A 25,677-nucleotide genomic window follows, 5' to 3' on the forward strand; every position below is an offset into this window, starting at 1 on the left:
GAAGTAGATTTCTGATATGTTATTGGCTTTTTGTTTCAGTGAGTGTTAAAATACTGGTACGTTATTGGGACAGCTGGTGTAGTCCCTAGAGTTTTGGGTTAGCATGCAGATGGTGGAGGGCTCGATCCTGGGTTGGGGGTGAATTTTATTTATTTATTTATTTTTTTGTTAATTTCATTCTGACGTTTCATACTGTAATATACACCGTTTCTTAGGTCATATGTATCCTAAATTTACATCATTTTGTAATGCTAAATACAAGAAATACGTGGTTAGATAAATAAGAAATAGTTGTAACAAATGACCTGCCATCGAATAGAATAACTACAGAAACAATATCAGTTTCCAGATGCTGAAGATGATAGCACATTACAACAACACAACATCTACTTGTCACTTATACTACGTGTAATACGAGCGCTCAGACGTCGCACGTTAGCAGGCAGTGACAATAATAAGGTCCGTATTAATGACCACATGAGCTTCACAGCAGAATACATTGTCCTCTGAACAACAGACGCACACAGCGACCTCCCAGCACGTCCAAACATTGCGCAACCTGCCGGAACATACAGCTCTGGACCCTTCGCAGCAAAGCTGCGTGCACAGTAACAAGAGCAGCATGAAGAAGCGCTACGAATTCTTCCACATTCGTCGGCGGAGCAGAGTACATGCGCCCTTTCAGGTGTCCCCACAGGAAGAAATCCTGGGGATTTAGGTCAGGTGAACGCGGAGGCCATACAACTGGACGTCCACGTCAGAGCCAGTTCCCTGGAAATGTCGTGTACAAATACTGTCTCACATTAATTCGAAAGTGTGGAGGTACATCATCCTGTTGGGACCATATCGTCCGCCAAACATGTAGTGGAACATCTTCCAGCGGATCAGGCAGATAGTTTGAGAGGAATGCATGATACCTTCGTGCAGTCAGCCGATCAGGCAATATGTAGGGGCCCAAACAGCTGTCGCCCAATATTCCGGCCCAGAAGTTGATACCAAAGCGAACTTCATGGTCGCGGTGATATGCGGGTTAACCTCTCACCAATGGTGGGCATTGTGCATATTGAAGACACCGTCACGAGTGAATGCTGCTTCATCCGACCATATTAGGGTGTTCACGAAGTCATCGTTGGCTTCCTGTTGTTGTTGGAACCATTCACAGAACTGAATCCGCTGATGGCGATCTGCAGGATGCAGGTGTTGAATGAAAGAATAATAATAGGGGTGAAGCCCATGCTCATGCAGCACGTCAACGATCGTGCATTGTGAGTCACGCAACTGCCTTGCTACGCTACGTGTACTTGGCTAAGGTTCGTGGTGTATGACCTCCAGAGTAGCTTCCACGGTAGCTGGAGTACCAAGAGTCTGTGGACGACCTCTGTCGCGTGATGGTGGAAGGAGAGAGTCTGACTCCCAAAGGTTCAGCTCCAAACGAAGAAACACATTTTTATCTGGATGGCGTCGACGAGGATATCTATCAGCACATTCACGAGGGGCAACACCAGCCGGGTTATCAGATGCACCAAGGACCAGAAGCATATCGACATATTCATCGTTTATGTATGCCATACGTCTGCTACACTGGTTTAGAGGCTTACAATGAGAAAATTCGATACGTGTACGCAAGTATATTGGGGTCTGTCACGGTCGCTTTACTACGCTCGAAACTAGTCCCTGTCTGGTGGACACCGAATACAGTATAAACACGCCGTGAGGCCTGTGCGTTGTTCCACCTAACGCGCATTACCCCTCTGACAGATATTGTTCTGCTTGATTCATCATGACACCGTTAATTGTGAAATGTTCGGTTTTAAGTTACACTGGTTCCTTAACGGTAATAAACGTGATGTTTCCACAATACCTTCGATAGCGTAATAATAATAACAATAATAATAATGCATTGAGATAGATACTAAACAGCATGCGGTTACCAGACTCAATGTTGAAAGACATAATTAGTGGGACCATGGTGGTAACACATGCAAATACTAACCGAGTTTAGACATTATTGGCAAAAAATGTTGCTAGTACTACTGGTAACGTAAGGCCCTAACGAAATGTAATGGACCTGAACGCGGCAAGAATAATAGTTGACACTAATCTGTGGGACCAGTGGAGGAGCGTACAAAGAAAACATGTTTCGCTTCTAGTAGATGAAGTGGGGCAACGTGGAAAGGGCTTCTCTCAATTTCTTTCCATTTCTACGACTGTAATATGAAGGACTTATTTCAGTAATGTACAAGACCATTACCTCCACTTTTCTACCTACCCTCTGGAAATAGAAAAAAGAACACATTGACACCGATGTGTCAGACCCACCATACTTGCTCCGGACACTGCGAGAGGGCTGTACAAGCAATGATCACACGCACGGCACAGCGGACACACCAGGAACCGCGGTGTTGGCCGTCGAATGGCGCTAGCTGCGCAGCATTTGTGCACCGCCGCCGTCAGTGTCAGCCAGTTTGCCGTGGCATACGGAGCTCCATCGCAGTCTTTAACACTGGTAGCATGCCGCGACAGCGTGGACGTGAACCGTATGTGCAGTTGACGGACTTTGAGCGAGGGCGTATAGTGGGCATGCCGGAGGCCGGGTGGACGTACCACCGAATTGCTCAACACGTGGGGCGTGAGGTCTCCACAGTACATCGATGTTGTCGCCAGTGGTCGGCGGAAGGTGCACGTGCCCGTCGACCTGGGACCGGACCGCAGCGACGCACGGATGCACGCCAAGACAGTAGGATCCTACGCAGTGCCGTAGGGGACCGCACCGCCACTTCCCAGCAAATTAGGGACACTGTTGCTCCTGGGGTATCGGCGAGGACCATTCGCAACCGTCTCCATGAAGCTGGGCTACGGTCCCGCACACCGTTAGGCCGTCCTCCGCTCACGCCCCAACATCGTGCAGCCCGCCTCCAGTGGTGTCGCGACAGGCGTGAATGGAGGGACGAATGGAGACGTGTCGTCTTCAGCGATGAGAGTCGCTTCTGCCTTGCTGCCAGTGATGGTCGTATGCGTGTTTGGCGCCGTGCAGGTGAGCGCCACAATCAGGACTGCATACGACCGAGGCACACAGGGCCAACACCCGGCATCATGGTGTGGGGAGCGATCTCCTACACTGGCCGTACACCACTGGTGATCGTCGAGGGGACACTGAATAGTGCACGGTACATCCAAACCGTCATCGAACCCATCGTTCTACCATTCCTAGACCGGCAAGGGAACTTGCTGTTCCAACAGGACAATGCACGTCCGCATGTATCCCGTGCCACCCAACGTGCTCTACAAGGTGTAAGTCAGCTACCCTGGCCACCAAGATCTCCGGATCTGTCCCCCACTGAGCATGTTTGGGACTGGATGAAGCGTCGTCTCACGCGGTCTGCACGTCCAGCACGAACGCTGGTCCAACTGAGGCGCCAGGTGGAAATGGCATGGCAAGCCGTTCCACAGGACTACATCCAGCATCTCTACGATCGTCTCCATGGGAGAATAGCAGCCTGCATTGCTGCGAAAGGTGGATATACACTGTACTAGTGCCGACATTGTGCATGCTCTGTTGCCTGTGTCTATGTGCCTGTGGTTCTGTCAGTGTGATCATGTGATGTATCTGACCCCAGGAATGTGTCAATAAAGTTTCCCCTTCCTGGGACAATGAATTCACGGTGTTCTTGTTTCAATTTCCAGGAGTGTATAATGCTTCTGAAATTAATGATCCAAACAAAAAGATAGAAAGGTTCATCTCTTGCAAGAAGCCATATGCTAGAATATTTCTGGTATCTCAGCTGCAGATTTTTCAGCGCTCATTTAATTTAAGGACTCTGTATCTCCCGATGAACAAAAATGGACTTGTACCACTACTGAAATAAGCCCTTCATATGTAAGTGCAAATGTTTTCTAGAGGACCCCCTGCACTCGATGTTAACGTTGAAGATTCCAGATACCGTACCACCTGGACTATATTTACCAAATAAGAAACATATGCCTCAAACAACGATCGAACCTTCTACCTCCAGGATGCTAACTGAAAACTCTGTCCAATCCACCAACTGTACAGCACGACTAATACATGCTGATAGAGGTAGTTCCCATACATACAGTTTTAGTGTTGCCAGACTGCCACTCTTTGATGTCCTTTTTCTGCCGGATGTACTCGTGAGACGTAATTTTGTGATAGACATTCATTTATCGCAGGCTTATGAGGAGTCGCGCTGCGAAGCCCAAGTGCAGTGCTCTCTCTTGCATTCTTTCACTATTTATTTATTTTCTGCTCTTTTCTCGTTGTGTTTTTGTTTAAGTTTATGGTTCATTATGATGTTCCTGAACTGTTCTCTTTAGTTTATATTGTATTGTGTGATTCCCAGCGCGGTAATGTCTCCTTCTGTTTCATTGATACACTTTGTCTTGTTCTTCCTAGTGTTTGCTATGTCAAAGATTTTGTTTGTGAGCCTGTTGTTGTTCTTCCTGCTGATATGTCCATAAAATTTCATCCTTCTCTTTCTGAATGTGTCTGTTATTGTTTCTATGTCTTTGTAGATCTCTCGTGTTGGCCTCATATTCAAATTCATTCACGAAACATTGGAAAAAAATTTTTTTTCTGAATTTTTCTTTCTTGCTTATCAATTTCTATGATTTTGATTTGATCATGAATCACTTTATTTTCTGCAGCGTAGAGTGCTTCTGGTAGAACCACTGTGATACAATATCTTAGTTTTGCATTGACAGAAATAGATTTTTATTGTAGTTATTCCAAATGACCTTAAATGTTTTCTGTAATTTGGGGATTCTTTCTTGATTGGCTATGGAGTTCAGTCCTGATGGATGGATTATCTCTTCCAGATATTTGAAGTGTGCAATTCGTACCACTTACAGGTACTGAGTTGTAATGGGGAGATTATCTTCAGTCTTGCTTTCCATGTATTGTGTTCTCTTGTAGCAAATTTGTAGGCCAGTTTTCTCTGAGATTTCGTGAAGCTACTCCAGTGTAAGATTTGCTTCTTCTCTGTTGCTGGTTAGAAGGGCAAGATCGCCAGCGATAGCCAGATACTTCACACTGATTCTCTGCTCCTTTTCAATCCTGAGTTCAGTTGCCTTTATTACCTTTCCCCTCATACTCACGTTTTTCTCCAGAACCATGTTAAATAACAGGAGGGAGAGATCTTCTCCTTGGCAAACACCAGTATCAATATGAAGTGCTTCTGACGTTTGTCCCATGAATTTAACTTTGGAGGTTGTGCTTATTAATGTCTGTTTTATAACTGATCTTGTTTTGCTGTCAATATTAAATTCCTGTAAAATGTGGAATAATGTTTGCCTACCTATTGAATGATAAGCATTTTCACAGTCGACGAAAGTTACCACATTATTGTCTTTCGGTTCCATATCTGTTCAATGCAAGATCTACCTTTGCGAAACCTTGCCTGATGCTCTCCTATTACAGGGCTATTACAAATGATTGAAGCGATTTCATAAATTCACTATAGCTCCATTCATTGACACACGGTCACGACACACTACAGATACGTAGAAAAACTCATAAAGTTTTGTTCGGCTGAAGCCGCACTTCAGGTTTCTGCCGCCAGATCGCTGGAGAGCGCAGTGAGACAAAATGGCGACAGGAGCCGAAAAAGCGTATGTCGTGCTTCAAATGCACTCACATCAGTCAGTCATAACAGTGCAACGACACTTCAGGACGAAGTTCAACAAAGATCCACCAACTGCTAACTCCATTCGGCGATGGTATGCGCAGTTTAAAGCTTCTGGATGCCTCTGTAAGGGGAAATCAACGGGTCGGCCTGCAGTGAGCGAAGAAACGGTTGAACGCGTGCGGGCAAGTTTCACGCGTAGCCCGCGGACATGCTGGAAAATTGGCTCATGCCACAACTGGAGATCGACAGCGCCGACTTCATCTTTCAACAGGATGGTGCTCCACCGCACTTCCATCATGATGTTCGGCATTTCTTAAACAGGAGATTGGAAAACCGATGAATCGGTCGTGGTGGAGATCATGATCAGCAATTCATGTCATGGCCTCCACGCTCTCCCGACTTCACCCCATGCGATTTCTTTCTGTGGGGTTATGTGAAAGATTCAGTGTTTAAACCTCCTCTACCAAGAAACGTGCCAGAACTGCGAGCTCGCATCAACGATGCTTTGGAACTCATTGATGGGGACATGCTGCGCCGAGTGTGGGAGGAACTTGATTATCGGCTTGATGTCTGCCGAATCACTAAAGGGGCACATATCGAACATTTGTGAATGCCTAAAAAAACTTTTTGAGTTTTTGTATGTGTGTGCAAAGCATTGTGAAAATATCTCAAACAATAAAGTTATTGTAGAGCTGTGAAATCGCTTCAATCATTTGTAATAACCCTGTATTTGGTTCGCCTTTTCTTCTAGTCGACTTAACAGGGCTTTTGAAACAATTTTGTATCCTATAAGGACCAGTGAAATTCTCCGTAGTTATTTGGATCGGTTTTCGTTCTTTTCTTTGGAAAAGATGAATTAATACACATTTCCACTCTGCAGGTATTTGTTCAGTTTCCCAAATGTTGACATAATTTGGTGAGCTGCTTGTGCAAGATTACTCTCATGTAATTTGCATATTTCTGCTATGATTCCGTCTTCCCTGGGATACTTGTTGTTCTTCTTCAAAGAGTTGATTATTTCCTTTACTTCTTTAAGAGATTGTGGTTTAGAATCAGGCTTAGATGGGGGATTTTCAATACCTAGTTGTTCTATCGGAGGCTCACATTTGAGAAGTGAGTGAAAATACTTAGCTAAAATCTGACCGTTAGATCTTTTGTTGGTTTTCAGTAGTCTGTCAAGTCGGCAAAAGCACAGATTATGTGGTTCATATCCTATCATGTTTTACCTGAAAATTTTGTAAGAATTTCCTGGTGTTGTTCTTTGTAAACTGTTGTTCAGATTTTTTATATCACATCTGAATTTTTCTCTTCGTATTGTTTTAGATGAACTTTTCTGCATTCTCAAAAATTTCTGCCATTTTTCTGGAGCTTTGTTGCTACTGAAAGCTTTGCATGCCTGTATTCTCTCTTTTATTGCTTGATCACATGCACTGTTCCACCACCAGTGTTTTCTCATACTGTTTTTCAGTACGTCTTCAAGTCCCTTGCCATTCATTGTGTTCGATTGCCTAATTTTCTAAGGAATTTACCTTCTTGTTGAGTTTCAGGTAATCTGGATCAAATCTGAATGATTTATTCATTTGTTTTCTTGCGTTAGGTTTAAATCTAATCTTTATTTAAAGCAAATGGTGGTCTGACTCAAAAAGTCTTTTTCTTGTTCGTACGTTGAGTGTTTCTTTGGTATTCTTGTTGGATATAGCGACATGGCTTATCTGAGATTCGCCAAAAGTCGAGTTTGCCTATTCTCATTTTGTAAGTTTGTTTGCAGGTTTAAGGAATTGTGTGGACCTGATTTTAAGATCAAAGTTTTCGCAGAATTTGATTAGTCTTCCACCATTTTTATTTGTTCTCTTGTGATCCGCATGAATCCTAATTATTTCCCTTATTTTTTTCTCTTTACCGAGTTGTCGACTGATATCTCCTAATAGAATTTTCACATGACGAGTAGGGATTTTGTTTAAGGTTTCCTCCAGTAGTTCCCAGAAGTCATCTATTGTAGTCATTTGTGACAGCATTTGCATTTAGCAGTGTAAATGCCTAGTATCCAGATTTTATTGAGATTGTAGAGATTCTTTCTGATGTTTGGTGGAAGTTTATTCCTAAATCTATACTTCATTTCCGCATAACAAAAGCGGAATTTTCCTAAATCAAAACCATTTTCACCTGGAAGTCGTGCTTTTTGAATCGCAAGGATTTTATGTGGAATTTTTCCGTCGTGTTCGTGAGCTGTTTTAGTTTACCTACTCTGGAGAGAGTGTTTGTGTTGAGGGGGCCTATGAAGTTGTTCTGTTTTGGTTTTAGAGAATTTGAGAAGCTTCGACTTTTCTGCGCATGACGTTTCTGGTACCCTAGCATCGGATGACCAGGAAAATTCAGGCTAGAGACTCATGCCTGGGGTAGTGGAGTTATTTCCTTTTGCTCCATCATACCTGTTCAAACTGAAACTTGTTCTGTGGTGTTCTTCTGTCTTGCTGAGATCAACAGGGGCACATATTAATCGAACCAACTAGGTGAACAGACGCTGACCACTAACAACTGGATTCCAGAACAGACGCTAGTGGATTTGGGCCGTTTCTTCTGCCAGTTCCGCTGTACTAATGATCTTCATCTCCATATTCACTGCCGTTGAAGTCTTCATCGCTATCCCTGGCAAGCGGCTCTCATGAGGTATTGTCAACGGGAACCTGGGTTTATATATATATATATATATATATATATATATATATATATATATATATATATATATATATATATATATACGTGTGTGTGTGCGGGGGGGGGGGGGTGTTCGTTAACTTAGTACACTTTCACTAACGGAGCGGCTTGGCTTAAGATGGATCTGTCGACCAAAGAGTATCACTTAAGATGATGCTGGAAAACGGTGATCAATCTCGAATATGTTGTACAGTGTGTGTAGGCTTTAAAGAGTTCTGACTGATCTATTTCCAAGAAAGGAGGCGTAACTTAAGAGAAGGGAGAGGCGTGAAGATATCATACATGAGGTTGTCACTTGGATGTCGTGGCTACTATATGAATACGTCTATGGTCGATATTTATGCTCTCAGTGCTGTTCCAGGAGCAGCTTAGTTATGCTAATAACAATATATTTTAACAACAGAATAGTATCGGAAATTAAAAATGTACAACTGTGCAATCTACACCTTGTAGTGAAAGTCGTCACATCATTCACTGTGCTACTTAAAACTGTTTTGCAGGAGGATAAGCATTCATTATATACAAGCCAATCTTTTTTTAATTCATTGATTTATATTATTTTTCAGAAACTATAACCTAACTCATATGACAATAAATTCACTCTATCAGTTATATAAATAACGTGCACGTAGTGTAACAACCTTACTATAAATAAATTATTAGGTGCTTATAAAAGAATGCCCAAGTAATAGTACATTAATTACTGAAGTAATGGCAATAAAGCCAAAACACAGAAATTTAATGTGTAGCTTCATACTAGTGCCTTGCACTTAAAATGAGTCGTTTGTCAATTGCTCATTGACACATTGCTGAAACAAATAAGAGCTGAAAATATTTATTTCCAACTATGTAACTATGCTGATAATCCAAGCCATTTCAAACTCACAATTTTCTGCGTTGCACATTTAGCAAGCTATCAAAAACTTGCTGGATAGATGATCTGACCTGTTTCGACGTGTTCTATGTTCTGACGAATTCAGTTCGATAATTATTCTTAAAATATACGGTGAAGCTTCTGTCTACACCGGAAGACTCTTGATACATGATCTTTCTGACGAATTCAATTCGATAAGTATTCTTAAAATATACGGTCAAACTTCTGTCTACACCGGAAAACTCTAGATACATGACCTTTCGCACGAGTTATCGTTTGCTGTTTTCGGCTCATTCAATGATGCGCAGCGATAAACATTGCTGTTAGACAGACTCCACCTCTGCTACTCACCGCCAAATCAATGACATGTTTATCCCATCGCCATGAGGAAAAATATTTCCATTTCCTGTGAGTACAGTTGGTACAGGGTATAGCATTTTCGCTGAAGGAACATATACCCTAAAGACGAGGCAAACGTTTTTCTTCCATTGTCTACAGGATTTTCTTGTCCTACGGTATCACCGAAGAGTGTATTGGTCCGATTTTTCGAAATTCTGAACAATGGACATCAACATACACCGCTGGACTAACACCTGTTTAGCTGTGAGTTGAGTCCTCCTTTGGAACGCAGTGCAACGCCTAACCTGTGTGGCAAGTTTTAAACAAAACTTTGGAGGTCTGCAGGTATATGGCACCAGATATGTACACAGAGATAACGCAATTCCCATACCTGTAAACTCCGGGCTTCCGGTTTTTTGGACGTGTAGCTGGCATCCGATAGCGTCCCAGATGGGTTCCAGAGAGTTCTATCAGTTGAATCTGGCAGACGAGACATCACCCTGAGTTCACTGTAATGCCCCTGAAGCCACTGTAGCATGACTGTGCCCTTGTGGAATGGACAGTTACCATGTTGTATGATGCTACCACTTTCAGGGAAGACAGCCAAGACGAAGGGATGCAGTTGTTCGCAGTATTGTTCAAACTGGTTTTCAACAGCGAAAGCGAGCACATGTAGTGTCCTACGACGTGGCATTAGTTATAAAGACGACTATTACTACATGCAGTAAGCTTTCTGGTTTAATTCTGACGCTTGCACCGATGTGTGTTCGCTTTCAGATGGGCTATATCGCAGTTTTATAACTGTATAATTGTACAACACATCAACACCAACAGCACTTGAAAATGGCCTGTAAGTTCGAAATTGGTCAATCGTGTAGGGCATAACTTGTGAAAAACAACCGAGGTGGAAAACTTCAAAGTGTCTTTTGATGTTCGAAACAGCCGAAGCGGAAAACTTCAAAATGTCCTTTAACGTTCAAGGAATCAACAGTTGTCAAGTACCTTCCATTACTATTACCACAGATAACCCAGAAGCCTAAGTGAATGTTTGCCGTAGCATAATACTGCCTCCACCTACATGTGTCCACGGCACGATAGATGTCTCGAGTAGTCGTTCGTCTTCTTGACGGCGTATCTGGACACCAACATTGTCCTGGTCTAACAAGAATCGTGATTCTTCCGATTAGGCGACCCATTTACATTCGACCACGGTCTAATCTCCATGATTTCTTGTCCACTGTCACCACTAATGACGCTATCGTTGGGTCAAGATATTAAACAATGTACGCTCAGCGATGCGCCTCACATTAGCACTGTCGTAGATCTGCCACACATAGCCACCTATTTTGATTCACATTGGGTGTAAGACTCTGACTTCCACGTTCTGTGATGAGGCACTGACGTTCGACACCTCATCGTCTACTCCTGGTGTAGCTTCCTTGAACTAGTTTCGTTAAATGTTCACGACAATAGCACGCGAACAGCCAATCAGCTTCACTGTTTTCGAGATGTTGTTTCCTACGCTCCAGTCCATAACAATCTGCCCTTCAAGAATGTCACGTATGTCAGAGGATTTCCTAACTTGCAGACTGAATCATCGATGGAACAATACACCATTCGTCTCTGTTCCGCTTATATAACTTTCCTTGCAGCATCATGTTGCCGAAACGTCACTAGGAGGCATTCAGCGGTGGCGTAAGTAGTGGCCGTAATGTTTTTGTTCACCACTGTATGTAGCTCACAAGTAGAGGGAGGCGAACGAATTGCCTTCTTTCATCTTCCTGAATCGTCTCGACCACAGCACACACACTATGTGATGAAAAGTATCCGGACACCTAGCTGAAAATGACTTACTAGTTCGTGGTTCCCGACATTGGTAACGCTAGAATTCAGTACAGTGTTGGCACACTATTAGCCTTAATGACAGCTTCAACTCTCGCAGGCATACGTCCAGTCATATGCTGGACGGTTTCTCGGCGAATGGCAGCCCATTCTTCACTGAGGAGAGATATCGATGTCGGTCGGTGAGGCCTGGCACGAAGTCGGCGTTCTAAAACATCCCACAGGTTTTATAGGACTCAGGTCAGGGCTCTGTGAAGGGCATTCCATCTCAGGGATGTAATTGTCGTGTAACCACTCCGCCACAGGCCGTGCATTATGAACAGGTGCTCGATCGTGTTGAATGATGCAATCGCCATCCCCTAATTGCTCTTCAACAGTGGGAAGCTTAAAACATCAATGTAGGCCTGTGCTGCCATAGTGGCACGCAAAACAACAAGTGGTGCAAGCCCCCTTCATGAAAAACACGACCACACACAACACCACCGCCTCCGAATTTTATTGTTGGCACTACACACGCTGGCAGATGACGTTCACCAGGCATTCGCCCTTCCGACACCCTGCCATCGGATCGCCACATTGTGTACCGAGATACGTCACTCCTCACAACATTTTTCCACTGTTCAGTCGTCCAATGTTTACGCTCGTTACACCAAGCGAGGCGTCGTTTCGCATTTACCGGCATGATGTTTGGCTTATGAGCAGCCGCTCGACCACGAAATCCAAATTTTCTCACCTCCCGCCCAACTGCCATAGTACTTGCAGTGGATCCTGATGCGGTATGGAATTCCTTTGTGACGTTCTGGATAGATGTCTACCTATTACACGTTACGACCATCTTCAAATTTCGGCGGTCTCTGTCAGTCAACAGACGACGTCGGCCTGTACGCTTTTGTGTTGTACGTGACCCTTCACGTTTCCACTTCACTATCACATCGGAATCGGTGGACATATGGATGTTTAGGAGTGTGGAAATCTCGCGTACAGCGGAAAGTAACACCCAATCACGAGAGCACGTTCGAATTCCCAGAGTTCCGCAGAGTGCCACATTCTGCTCTCTCATGATGTCTAATGACTACTGAGGTTGCTGATATAGAGTGTCTGGCAGTAGGTGGCAGCACAATGCACCTAATGTGAAATACATATGTTTCTTGGGGTTTCCGGATCCTTTTGATCACATAGTGTACCTGCGACAATACGTCAGATAGTTGTGGTTAAATGTACTAGTCTGACTTAAAATCAGATAAGCGATAATTACGTTGACTGACAGCGAAAGAAGTGTAATAAAGTCACAGTGAGGAAACTAATGCCTGTTTCACTGTTCCTGTAATGTAGCGTAACGAATGAGAAAGAGCCAATAGTATTTTTATTTTTCGATTTCGTATGCTGGAAGACTTTCTGTAGGGTGAAAGGAGAACGGCTCCAGTGACCGTAGGTGATATACGCGACCTAGAGAGAGACCAGTTCTAGGAGCGAATAGAGTCGCGGCGGAAGGTCGCCCGCTGTGGCGGTGACCACCGCCCAGAGAAACAGCGGATATAAAAGACGGCTCCCTTCAGACTGCGGCTACAGTCAGTTGCGACAGTAGCAAATTTCTCCACGGCAACATGAAGTTCTTGGTAAGTAGCTGCCGTCCTCAGTAGGAGACTCAAACTATTACCAATAGATTTAAATCACTCAAGGACTTGAGTTGCCGGCCGTTGTGGCCGAGCGGTTCTAGGCGCTTCATTCCGGAACCGCGCTGCTGCTATGGTCACAGGTTCGAATCCTGCCTCGGGCATGGATGTGTGTGATGTCCTTAGGTTAGTTAGGTTTAAGTAGTTCTAAGTCTAGGGGACTGATGACCTCCGATGTTAAGTCCCATAGTGCTCAGAGCCATTTGGACTTGAGATACCCTATAACGAGGGGTGCGAAAACTATGATGATGAAAGATTTCTTTTATGGGATGAATGTCTTGTTTAGGTAAGGGCGATATTACATTCCAAACCTCCTCCATCTACATCTGTACTCCGTAACCGAGCATGAAACACATAATTCACGGTAGTCTGATTTGAATTAGTTGGCATCTGACGTTTCAGATCCGAACTTGAGAGTCTGTCATGAGTGGAGGCAACCGCCACAGCCACACGTTTTTCGTGTCAACATAAAATTTGTGTTCATTCTCTTTTTCCTACCAAAAACATCCGAAATTCAACTGTGATATGTATTTATACATTGTCCCTAAGGTTGTCATAATTTCTTCATAATTTTAAATACACCTAGCGTTTTGCTGATGGTTTTGGAGCGAATGAATTTATTCTGTACGGCAAAAGCATTATGCTTATCAAACCATAAATGTATTAACACATTACCAAAAAATCTCGTACTGCAACGGATGTTTCAAAAGCTGGGTATCGCACTGCCGTTTCCTTTTCGCAAATTTGTAGTTACGCAACAAGTAGCAAATACGAAGTTTAAATTCTCTGTCTACTAAAAAGTCACATGAAAGTGTGAAATTCACATGTGGTGTAGAGCTGTATGCACGCCCCTGTAGCCGAGGTCATTAATGGACGCTTATGCAGTGGTGCTCGAATCCTAGTGGTGAAACATTTTCACTGTTAGTATTTGGCCACCAAGCGGAAGGGAGGTGATGGCGTATTTGCGTCAAAGTCCTGGATTACATGAAGTGAGTGCATCAGACATCGTCGATGGTGATCCGTCACTCTAATGGTGCCTTAAGATAGGCAGCCTCCTTGGAACACTCGAGATGAGGAGGGTAGCCGGCCGATGAGGCCGAGCGGTTCTAGGCGCTTCAGTCCGGAACCGCGCTGCTGATACGATCGCAGGTTCGAATCCTGTCTCGAGCATGGATGTGTGTGATGCCATTAGGTTAGTTAGGTTTAGGTAGTTCTAAGTCTACGGGACTGATGACCTCCGATGCTAAGTCCCATAGTGCTTAGAGCCATTTGAACAATTTCTGAGTAGGGTATTTGCCGGCACAATTCCCATCGTAAATAAAAACACAAACCAAACACTACACTGTACAAGTTGTCAGCGCAGTCACACATAGGACCCAGATAACCACGTGACACTTTGTTACAGGTCGGAGAAAGGAAATCGCAAACCACTTCCGCTAGGAGCTTGCCTAGGACGCCGATATAGGCTTCTTGCATCTGCTCCCCCTCATTTTCCACGCTCATTCCTGGGGGTTCTCTGAATTCATGATAGGGGCAGTATTGTGTCTAAGAACGTCAAAATACCTTCTTAACTTCAATTAGGATTGCACTCAAGTTGTTTCTAAAAGTAGGCTGGGTTTATCGCCTGGGAAAGTTTACTACTTAAGAATTGGCAGATACAATGCTTCGCTCAGCCGACAATGCCAGATTCTCATTTGTGTACTGCTAGTGCGAACAGTACAGAGATAGATGTGAAATGTTTGGTATATCAGACTGGACTACATAATTATTTACATTAAAATCGAGGATGGCCCGTGTCAAGAAACATGGTCAGTATCCCCTTTTTGTAAGCCAGACTTTCAATTACTATTCTTCCAAGATGTATGTTGGGGGAATTAACATGTTTCCTAATTGGAGTTTGAGTTGGTACTCTGAAGTTCTCGATACATCCATCATTTCTTCTAACTCATTCCATAGCATATCTTGATCATTTAAGTTACATTCCGACACTCCTCATTTTTCAGAATTTTTTCCGTTCATCGAGACTGTGACATTTCTCACCATGACGAGCAATTATTCCTTTTAAGTCTCTTGTGGAAACATCGTTATCTTTTTTTAGAAAACAGATGAGGTTTGACAATAAAGGTAATTGAAGAATCCAAAATAAAATAGCTGACCGAGAATTACAGACATGTCCTCGATTCATTCTATAGTTACTATGCCTAACAATACATCCCACATTTCGTTCATATGCACCACACACAGAATGAAAATCAGGAGCTAACGACTCTGATATTCGGATTACTTTTCACTTGAGATAACGAATTCATAGTAGGGAAGAAAAACATCATAGTCTTATTTATTTATTTTTAGGATCTGTGGAGATGAATCATTAACCTGAATTGGGTAAGCATGGATTAGAAATTAAATTGCTGTAGGATGCACAGAAACTTTCTCATCATGTACGTGAAGCTATGTCAAGAGATTCTGACGGGGGCAAAGTATGAAAGTTCAAGCCCATTGTCTTAACATATGTGGTACTTTATTCGATGAAAGTGGTGTGATTTCCAGGTTGAAAGTTCACGAAATTATTGAGCTCGCCTTCCTAGATAATTACACGGTACTGTTTAGTGTGATGTTTACAGTAAGTACGTCGTGATTAGTTGTGTGGGATCCGATCCGGAGAGGCAGCATAGCATCTAGCAAGCACACTGAAAACGGGTTATAGTACATATATGGAGGCCGAATGCTGTGCTTTTCTAGTTGTCTGTGTTTCCTGGCTTGATTTAATTAACTGCTGTCACAAGCTTTATTCTTGATTACCGTCAGTGTTACGATTGGTATTTCAGAGTTTATACGGGAGTCTAGTTTTTAGTATTATGATCTACGGAGAAACTGACTGTCTCGGAAAAGATTCTTAAACGAAACTCCTATGTGATAATGCAGATACAGTCTAGCCTCTGTTACTGATAAATGACATATTCACCGTCTTTGATCTCTAACTGTACAATAACCGCATGGTACGGAGAAATTGCCTCATAGCAGCTAATTACAGGGAAAAACGAAATAACATATCGACTACTGTTCTGGTATTACTGTAGCTCCTAGTGTAGGGTAGCAAACATACAGAAGATAATAAAGTAAAAAAACGAGTATGGCCACATTTATGTAAGTGCATTAACTCAGTCTTCGTAACAAGAGAATTTTGACGTTTAAAAAGTTTGTAACAGCATAAGCCCATAACTTAAAAATAGAATGAGTTTCACTACAGATGCATTCAGTGGATGTAATGATAACAGTCACCGTCACTCTACAGATCAGGCTATATGAGTATTTTAATTAAAAGTACCTTACCGCGAAGCTACATTTCATGTGTTATATTTAATGATGTACTAAACATGTCTCGATGTACTAAACATGTCTTCCATTCAGTAGCTGGTGACCTAATCAAGCAGTTACTTAAAATATAACTACATTGGCGTCAGCATCCTTCCAAGAGTAATGGGATTGCTGCATTCTGAAAGAGGAGGGAACGACTGTTGTTGTGCTCGTAGAATCAATGTGAAATACTCATCAGTGCACATGAATGTTTGAGCCGCTGGTTAGCTGGGGAGTGTAATCGGTTTCGGATTAAATCACTTCATCGTGGGCTATTCAGTGCATGATCTTTAGATGAAAGTGTCCATAGGGTGTTTATGTAAACACTAATAAAATACATTTTTAGTGAAATCAGGGAGAGCCGGCGATCTTAAAGTAATTTATTAAATCAAAACTCTTTAATTTAAAAAAAGAAATGTTAACGCTTGGACAGCACTTTTCTTTCGTTATACAAATAAAGCACGATAACTAGTTCCGGTTGCTTCCTACAACCATCTTCACATGGTCCAAATCATAAAAAGCGGTGAATATGTAGTATAAGTATCGTCATTGGCTGTAGGCACGGAGTTACATGTATTCGTATCGTGCGCCAACAACGCTATGGCGTTATGTAGTTAAAAACTTCATCGAGAGCGAGCCAGGTCGTAAATCATTATCTCGCAAGGTGACAGTAACAGAGAAATGACCAGCTGCATCAGTAAAAATTTCATCAAATTCCCACTATTTGCAATTGTACAGCAGGTATTGTAGTGTGAATAGTATATGCAACGGTTACAATTGTCGGCTGTTCCAAAGCCTGGCTTACGAAGGAGTGACCCAACTCAACGTCTGGCCGTGGGTGCGCTTCTGGCATTTGACTTTTATTCTCAAACTTGTGAAAATTTTATGAAGATGACTATTTTATACCACACTATAACAGCTGCTGTAAAATTGTAAATAATGGATTCCTGATGCAATTTTTACTAACGCAACTGGCTTTTCACATTCGTCATTGCCGTCACCTTGCAAGATTATGGTTTGCAAACTGACTCTCTCACTATAAGTTTGTAACTACAATGTGTCGTAGTTTTGTTGGTCCACAATACGAATGTATGTAACTGCACGATTACGGCTAACGATGATAATTTTTACTGCACATTCACCACATTTTTGCCGTTTGGGCGATTTGAAGATGGTTGTAGAAATCAACCGAAACTAGTTATCGTGTTTGATTGTATAAGGAAAGGAAAAACGTGTGGTTCAGGCATTAAAAGTGTTTTTTCAAATTAAGAGAAAATTATTTCATCTGTTTCACGTCTCCTTTCACAATACATGGATGCAAAGTATTTGCTTTTTGAAACGCTGAACAATACTCTCAATAAGACTGCACTGGAAACGTTTTTATTCTTTGTGGGATTGAAGGGACCAGACTGCTAGGGCCATCTGTCCCTTTTTCCAAAAAAACACCCACAAAGAATAAAAACGAACAATGGAGATGACAAGAGACGACACAGGACAAGAAAGACTCAGACAGAAACCAGACAAAAGGAATTAAAATCACACAGAGTGTGACAGTGGTTGGCCGACGACAGAGACAGAAAAGGAAAAGCCAGCCACCTAGAAACACACTAAAAAAAACAGTCTAAAATCATAGGCCAAAGGCCAGACTCAGCACAAAAAACATGACAAACACTTAGATCAAGTGATAAAAGCCCCCTGCCCGAATAAAACGGAAAACTAAGCCTGCCATGGCAGCGTCATCTGCTAAAAGGGCAGGGAGTGAATTAGGCAGCGCAAACGTCTGCCTGAGCATAGTTAAAAGGGAACAGGCCAACAAAATGTGGACCACTGTCAAAGCCGACCCGCAGCGACATAGAGGCGGGTCCTCACGGCGCAGTAAATAGCTCTGCGTCATCCAGGTGTGGCCAATGCGGAACCGACAAAGGAAAACTGATTCCCTGCGAGTGGCTCGCATGGATCATCCGCCACACATTCGTCGTCTCCTTGAGAGCACGGAGTTTGTTTAGTGTGGTCAGGTTGCTCCATTCAATGTCACAAAGCGCGAAAACTTTGCGGCGGAAGACTGCTCGCAAATCGGTCTCCGGGAGGCCAATGTCCAGAGATGGTTTACTGGTGGCCAAGATGTTCATTGCCTAGTATCCCAACATGACCTGGGGTCCAAATGAAGGTCACTGAGCGTCCACTCATGTAGAGGGCATAAAGAGACTCCTGGATTAACAATACCAAAGGATGCCTAGGGAAGCAGTGGTCCAGCATCTGATAAACCCAAGAGGATACATAATGTGCTTAGCTTACAAGATAATCGAATGAGCACAAAGATGGGACTATAGATCGGCGTTATCGTTTAATACCCCTTCTACCTCCACAGAGAAAAGACCGAGATTTGTGCCAGGAATTGTTGGTTTTGCGCCAGTATCTAACTGAAGCCAATATTTCATTCATGGGCTGAGATGAAGCAAGGGCAGTGAGTGAGCTTGCTGACTGAAAATGGTTATACTGCTGCCGTGCTATTTTGCTGTAGTGTGCTACAATTTTCAATAATTCTTAGCCACATTTGTGGTTATGTAGGTGGCCATTACATAAATTAAAAAAAACGAATTAGGTTTCTGTAGTTATCACACATTTCGTCAGTGAAATACGAAGACGCTTTTTTTTTTACTGGTTTAGTTTCAATTCTAGTGGTCAATTTTAGCATTTCAGTTTCTCCATATTGCTGCTTGTAATGTGGAACAACATTTCACTCGATAATATGTTAAAAACGAAACAAACCCTTCCTCTATTGTTCTGGTACCCTAGACCAGTTCCAGATTTTGTTATGCCTCTATTCTCCTGGCATGACACATGGGCTCCAGATGAAATGTTCCCGCTACCTTGGGAAGCATTCCAACTACTATCGATGTTAAAGATTGCATCGAATAGCAATATCGCACTTACCGAATTAAGCATACGGTTCTCTGTTGCTGGTTAGGGAATACTTAATTCGCTTCGGATATAGATTTCTTCGCTAGGAAAGAGAATCCTTGGTCTTACTGCAGCTGATGTTCCTATATGTGTATGTTGCAATAATAAACTGCAGAATTATTGAGTCATCGATGATTATTCACGAAAAATACAAAACTTTTTCATTGTCCAATCGTTCCATCCACACCTGCCACGTGCATTCAACTGCCGTTCCAACTTCCCTCCAAAACACATCTCCCCCAAAGAACAAACAATTTACAAAACACTAACATCTTTGGAAATAGAAGATTAATGACTTAACCACTAAAATTAACATAAGTAATTCCACTAAAATTGATATCAATAATTCTGTCACACTAGAAAAAGCATAATTAAGATTTGATTAACAATTGGCATAAAACCGAAAGTAGACACTAAGATCTGCATATAGTAAAATGTGTAATTAAGATCTGCACATAATTTTCATAAAACCGAAAGTAGACACTAAGATCTGCACATAGTAATGGGAAGAATAGAAATGGGAAGGTAGTTCCATTTCACAGAGATCACTGGGAGGACCCAGATGGTTTGTTAACCCAATTAATGTGTTACATTATTCGGCACATACATCATCCGTCATTGCGAATCTTTGCTGAGGCCACTAGAGAAGCTGCGATGTTGTGGTGTCATCGAGTGACAGCCGTGTCGTGTCGCCTTCTGCAGGTGGTCGTGCTGGTGGCGTGTGTGGCGGTAGTGTCCTGCCAGCAGGAGCTGCACCGCGAGAAGCGTGGATACCTCGGCCTGGGGGCCGGACTGCTGGCCGCCCCCGCCGTCGCCGCCCCCGCTGTGGTCGCCGCCCCCGCAGTCGCCGCCGTCGCTGCCCCCGCAGTTGTCGCCGGACCCGCCATCGGCTACGGATATGGCTACCTCGGCGGTGTTCACGGAAAGCTCATCCACGGCTGATGCGCCTTCCTCTCTAACCAGCTTGTATTGTGTTTCTTCGTTGCTGTGGCCTCATTAAAGCTCCTTTTTGTAGTATAACATGCTGAGTTTCTTTGTCATTTTCTCTCTTAAAACGCCATTGTAGCATGTCATAATATCGTGCTTTCCTATGACTAAGGGCTACAATAATGAAGGAGTGCTCTTCTCGAGTAAACCAGAAGTTAACATGTACATGTCAAGTCCTCCTATGCTGTTAACAGTCGATAAAACGCCGCAGTTAAGAGTGCAGTCTAACTGCAACTATAGCTCATAAGATGAATCTATACTGGAGATCTTTATTTAAACTGAAAGTAAATAGTCAAGTTTGGAGAGTGTCTAATTGCGACTGTGCAACAGAAAAGTCCGAAGACTTCCCTGTCAAACTGTGTTACCCTTCTTTACTCTTCTTATATCGACATGGAGGGCCTTAGACTTTGGCGTATATTACTGGGAGTGCAAACACTATGTCAAAAATGTCGTATACGAGGTGTGTTTTTTCAAGTAAGAACCGTTTTGAAATTAAAAAACGACGTACTAAGATATCTCAATAATTTTATTTTTACATGAAAGTCTGTACGTTAATCTACGCACTGGCGCCATTACAGTCTGATTCTTCTTTTTTTACGATGTGTACTGAGCGTTTAAGATGCCTCCTATAATCATGAGTCCCGCCGACTGAGAAGTACGGGCTGTTATGTCTTAGTGCTGAAGGCCTAAAAGCGATCGATATTCATCGTGAGGTCTGTGCAGTTTACGGAGAAAAGATTATGAGTGATGGAATGGTAAGAAAGTGGGTGAGAGCATTTAAAGATGGCCGCACAAATGTGCATGATGAACAACGGAGTGAGCGTCCTTCGGTCGTTAATGAAGGTTTGGTGCATGAAGTGGACAATAAGGTGAGAGAAAACGCTTTATGATTTCCTCCTTGCGGGATGACTTTCCTAATGTTTCTCGTAGTGTTTGTATGACATTGTGACCGGGCACTTTAATTACCGAAAATTGCGCGCGTTGGGTACCGAAAATATTGACGGATGTGCATAAAACCAAACGTTGAATTGGCCTTACTTGAACGGTACCACAACGACGGCGATGATTTCTTAAGCCAAATTGTTACGGACGATGAAACGTGGGTGGCCTATGTCACACCAGCATCAAAGCAACAGTCCATGGAAGTTGAGCAAGGGCATCGTTTAGCTGCAAGACAATGCCCGTTCACATGTGGCGAATCAGACAAAGATCTTATCACATCTTTTCGATGGGAAACTCTAGATCATCCTCCGTACAGACCCGATCTTGCGCCCAGTTCCTGCACTTGAAGAAACACCTGGGCGGTCAGCGTCTTCAAGACGATGCCGAAGTCAAAACAGTGGTGATGCAGTGGTTAACAAATCAGGCAGCAAACTTCTATGAGGAGGGTAATCAAAAACTGGTACAACGTAATGACAAGTGCCTGAATATTGACGGAAATTATATAGAAAAGTAGATTAAGGTACTAGCTTTTATGTAAAAATTAAATTATTGAGATATCTTAGCACATCTCTTTTTAATTTCAAAACGGTACTTACTTAAAAACACGCCTCGTTAAATAGGGCCGAAATCTAGAATATGTCTTTAGATAACGTACCTGAGGGTGACAGCCCTCGCTCTGAATCAGAAAATGTGCACTTTGCTGATTTAACGATTTTTTATGTCGTAAGAACATTACCATTAAGAGCCCCTCTGTCCAAAAGTACATAACGTATTTTAGAATAAGAAACTGGCGTTATGTGTTTCATACAACAAGGAGCCAAGGTTTCCGCTAATAACATGGTCAGTAACCTATTATATACACTCTAGTTCGCAGTACACGAACATTCAGTTTGTGTGAAATACTCCAGACGTGAATCATAAAATCACATGTAATCACATCTTCGTAATCACACCAGAACACAAATGGGAAGCGCAAAAGTATTAAAAAAAGGAACACGATAAATTCTACGAAATTATAAAATTCGTTCAACTCATGTGCAACTTCCAGTCATCACTAACTCAAAGTAAATCACATAATCACACAGAATTACGATTAACCACCAATATTATTCAGGAACAATTATACCATGAAGACAGAAAGGAAAACAGATATTCAGCGACCTGCCATAAATACTGGATTGATTGGGTACAGATCTAACATAACTCTGTGATGAAGTGGCTACAAATCTGCTAGTCGTATGGTCCTATAAAACACTCTCTCTTAATGAGAACGTGGGTCTACTGTGGTTAAAAAAAGTGTTAGGTCACGTGGACTGGGCCCCCAGAAAAAAAGTGAATGATTGACCAAAGCAGGCAACTGAGGCGTCAGTCGAAGTCATTACTATCGATACAGCCTTTAGCGAATTATACAAACGAATTGTTTTCTCTACAATTAACTCTTATTCTGCAGTTGGGCGTGCGATGATCTGAAACTTCCTGGCTGATTAAGACCGTCCCTCAGACCCAGACATGAACCTGGAAGCTTTGACTTAGCTGCCCAAGCAAGACCCACGCCCCCCTCACAGACCCACTGCTGCCAGTACATTCTTGTCTGCTCAAACATGAATACAGGTTCACAGTTTTAAATCTGTGGGTGAATGGTGTGCCACATACAGGGTGGTCCATTGATCGTGACCGGCCAAATGTCTCACGAAATAAGCGTCAAACGAAAAATCTACGAAGAACGAAAATTGTCTACCTTGAAGGGGAAAACCAGATGGCGCTATGGTTGACCCACTAGATGGCGCTGTCATACGTCAAACGGATATCAACTGCGTATTTCTTTTAGTAGGAACCCCCATTTTTTATTGCACATTCGTGTAGTACGTAAAGAAATATGAATGTTTTAGTTGGACCGCATTTTTCGCTTTGTGATAGATGGCGCTGCACTAGTCACAAACATATGGCTCACAATATTAGACGAACAGTTGCTAACAGGTAGGTTTTTTAAAGTAAAATGCAGAACGTAGGTATGTTTGAACTTTTTTTTCAGTTGTTCCAATGTGATACCTGTACCTTTGTGAACTTATCATTTCTGAGAACGCATGCTCTTACAGCGTGATTATCTGTAAATACCACATTAATGCAATAAATGCTCAAAATGATGTCCGTCAACCTCAATACATTTGGCAATATGTGTGACGACATTCCTCTCAACAACGAGTAGTTCGCCTTCAGTAAAGTTCGCACATGCGTTGACAATGCGCTGACGCATGTTGTCAAGCGTTGTCGGTGGATCGCAATAGCAAATATCCCTCAACTGCCCCCACAGAAAGAAATCCGGGGACGTCAGATCCGGTGAACGTGCGGGCCATGGTATGGTGCTTCGACGATCAATCCCCCTGTCATGAAATACGATATTCAATACCGCTTCAACCACACGCGAGATATGTGCCGGACATCCATCATGTTGGAAGTACATCGCCATTCTGTCACGCAGTGAAACATCTTGTAGTAACATCGGTAGAACATGACGTAGGAAATCAGCATACATTGCACCATTTAGATTCCCATCGATTAAATGGGGACCAATTATCCTTCCTCCCATAATGCCGCACCATACAATAACCCGCCAAGGTCGCTGATGTTCCACTTGTCGTAGCCATCGTGGATTTTCCGTTGCCCAGTAGTGCATATTATGCCGGTTTGCCTTATCGCTGTTGGTGAATGACGCTTCGTTGCTAAATAGAACGCGTGGAAAAAATCTGTCATCGTCCCGTAATTTCTCTTGTGCACAGTGGCAGAGCTGTACACGACGTTCAAAGTCGTCGCCATGCAATTCCTGGTGCATAGAAATATGGTACGGTTGCAGTCGATGTTGATGTAGCATTCTCAACACCGACGTTTTCTAGATTCCCAATTCTCGCGCAATTTGTCTGCTACTGATGTGCGGATTAGCCGCTACAGCAGCTAAAACACCTACTCGGGCATCATCATTTGTTGCAGGTCGTAATTGACGTTTCACATGTGGCTGAACACTTCCTGTTTCCTTAAATAACGTAACTATCCGGCGAACGGTCCGGACACTTGGATGATGTCCAGGATACCGAGCAGCATACATAGCACACGCCCGTTGGGCATTTTGATCACAATAGCCATACATAACCACGATATCGACCTTTTCCGCAATTGGTAAACGGTCCTTTTTAACACAGATAATGTATCACGAAGCAAATACCGTCCACTCTGGCGGAGTGTTACGTGATACCACGTACTTATACGTTTGTGACTATTACAGCGCCATCTATCACAAAGCGAAAAAAGTGGTGCAACTAAAACATTTATATTTCTTTACGTACTACACGAATATGTAATAAAAATGGGGGTTCCTATTTAAAAAAACGCAGTTGATATCCGTTTGAACTATGGCTACGCCATCTGGCGGGCCAACCACAGCGCCATCTGGTTTCACCCTTCAAGCTAGACGAGTTTCGTTCTTCGTATTTTTTTCGTTTGATGCTTATTTCGTTATATATTTGGCCCGGTCACTATCAATGGACCACCCTGTATACATTGACAGGCCACACATTACGGCTACCTGTTTAACAGTTCACTGGCCCACGTTCACAACACAATACAGCAGTGATCCTGCGTCGAACTGATACGACAAATGGTTGGCAGGTCCGCGGAGGTTATGTAACACCAGCCGGCTTCGCACACCTCACGTAACTCAGGTATACTGCGGACCACTATGCACCAGCTCCACGCGCTCTTCTGTTTTCTCCGATCCAGAATAGCTGAATTTGGTGATGAAGATAACAACTTGTGCTTACCATCATGGGCCTAAAGCGTGTTTAGCAAGGTTCTGCCTTGTGAGACAAAGTTATCCTACTGCAAGACGCCATCGAGGTATGGGATTGCAGGTGGTCCGATCGTGATGCCTTGGTTACAACCACAGGCCCCGTCGTAGCCCATTTGAATGGCCCCCATAGCAAGGTAAAGGCACCAGAGAGGCATTTCTGACGTAGCAGTTGATAATAGGAGCAAGACTAAAGAAAAATCAAACACTTTCATAGGGTTTGTCGACCTGGAAAGAGTATTCGTCCATGTAAAATAGTACAAGATGCTCTAAGTTCTGAGGAAAATAGGGGTAACCTATACGGAGAGACACATAATACAAGAGGAAATAATGAGTGGCAAATCAAGAACGATATGCTCAGATTAAAAAGAGTGTAAGACAGGCATGAAGCCGTTCGCCCTAGTGTTCAATCTGTACACCGAAGAAATAATGATGGAAATAAAGCCGGCCGAGGTGGCAGAGCGGTTCTAGGCGCTACAGTCTGGACCCGCACGACCGCTACGG

General features: G+C 43.0%; 1 protein-coding gene across 1 annotated transcript; it reads left to right on the forward strand.

Annotated features, from left to right (window-relative positions):
* The first annotated feature begins 13,004 nt into the window (after window positions 1–13,004).
* On the forward strand, window positions 13,005–20,388 carry LOC124802402 (cuticle protein 64-like). Its single transcript, XM_047263155.1, has 2 exons — window positions 13,005–13,031; window positions 20,109–20,388. The coding sequence occupies exons 1-2, from the start codon at window positions 13,020–13,022 to the stop codon at window positions 20,346–20,348; spliced, it is 252 nt and encodes an 83-aa protein (XP_047119111.1). The 5' UTR covers window positions 13,005–13,019; the 3' UTR covers window positions 20,349–20,388.
* The last annotated feature ends 5,289 nt before the right edge of the window (window positions 20,389–25,677 follow it).

Source organism: Schistocerca piceifrons, chromosome 6, assembly GCF_021461385.2.
Source record: "Schistocerca piceifrons isolate TAMUIC-IGC-003096 chromosome 6, iqSchPice1.1, whole genome shotgun sequence".
Taxonomy (NCBI): domain Eukaryota; kingdom Metazoa; phylum Arthropoda; class Insecta; order Orthoptera; family Acrididae; genus Schistocerca; species Schistocerca piceifrons.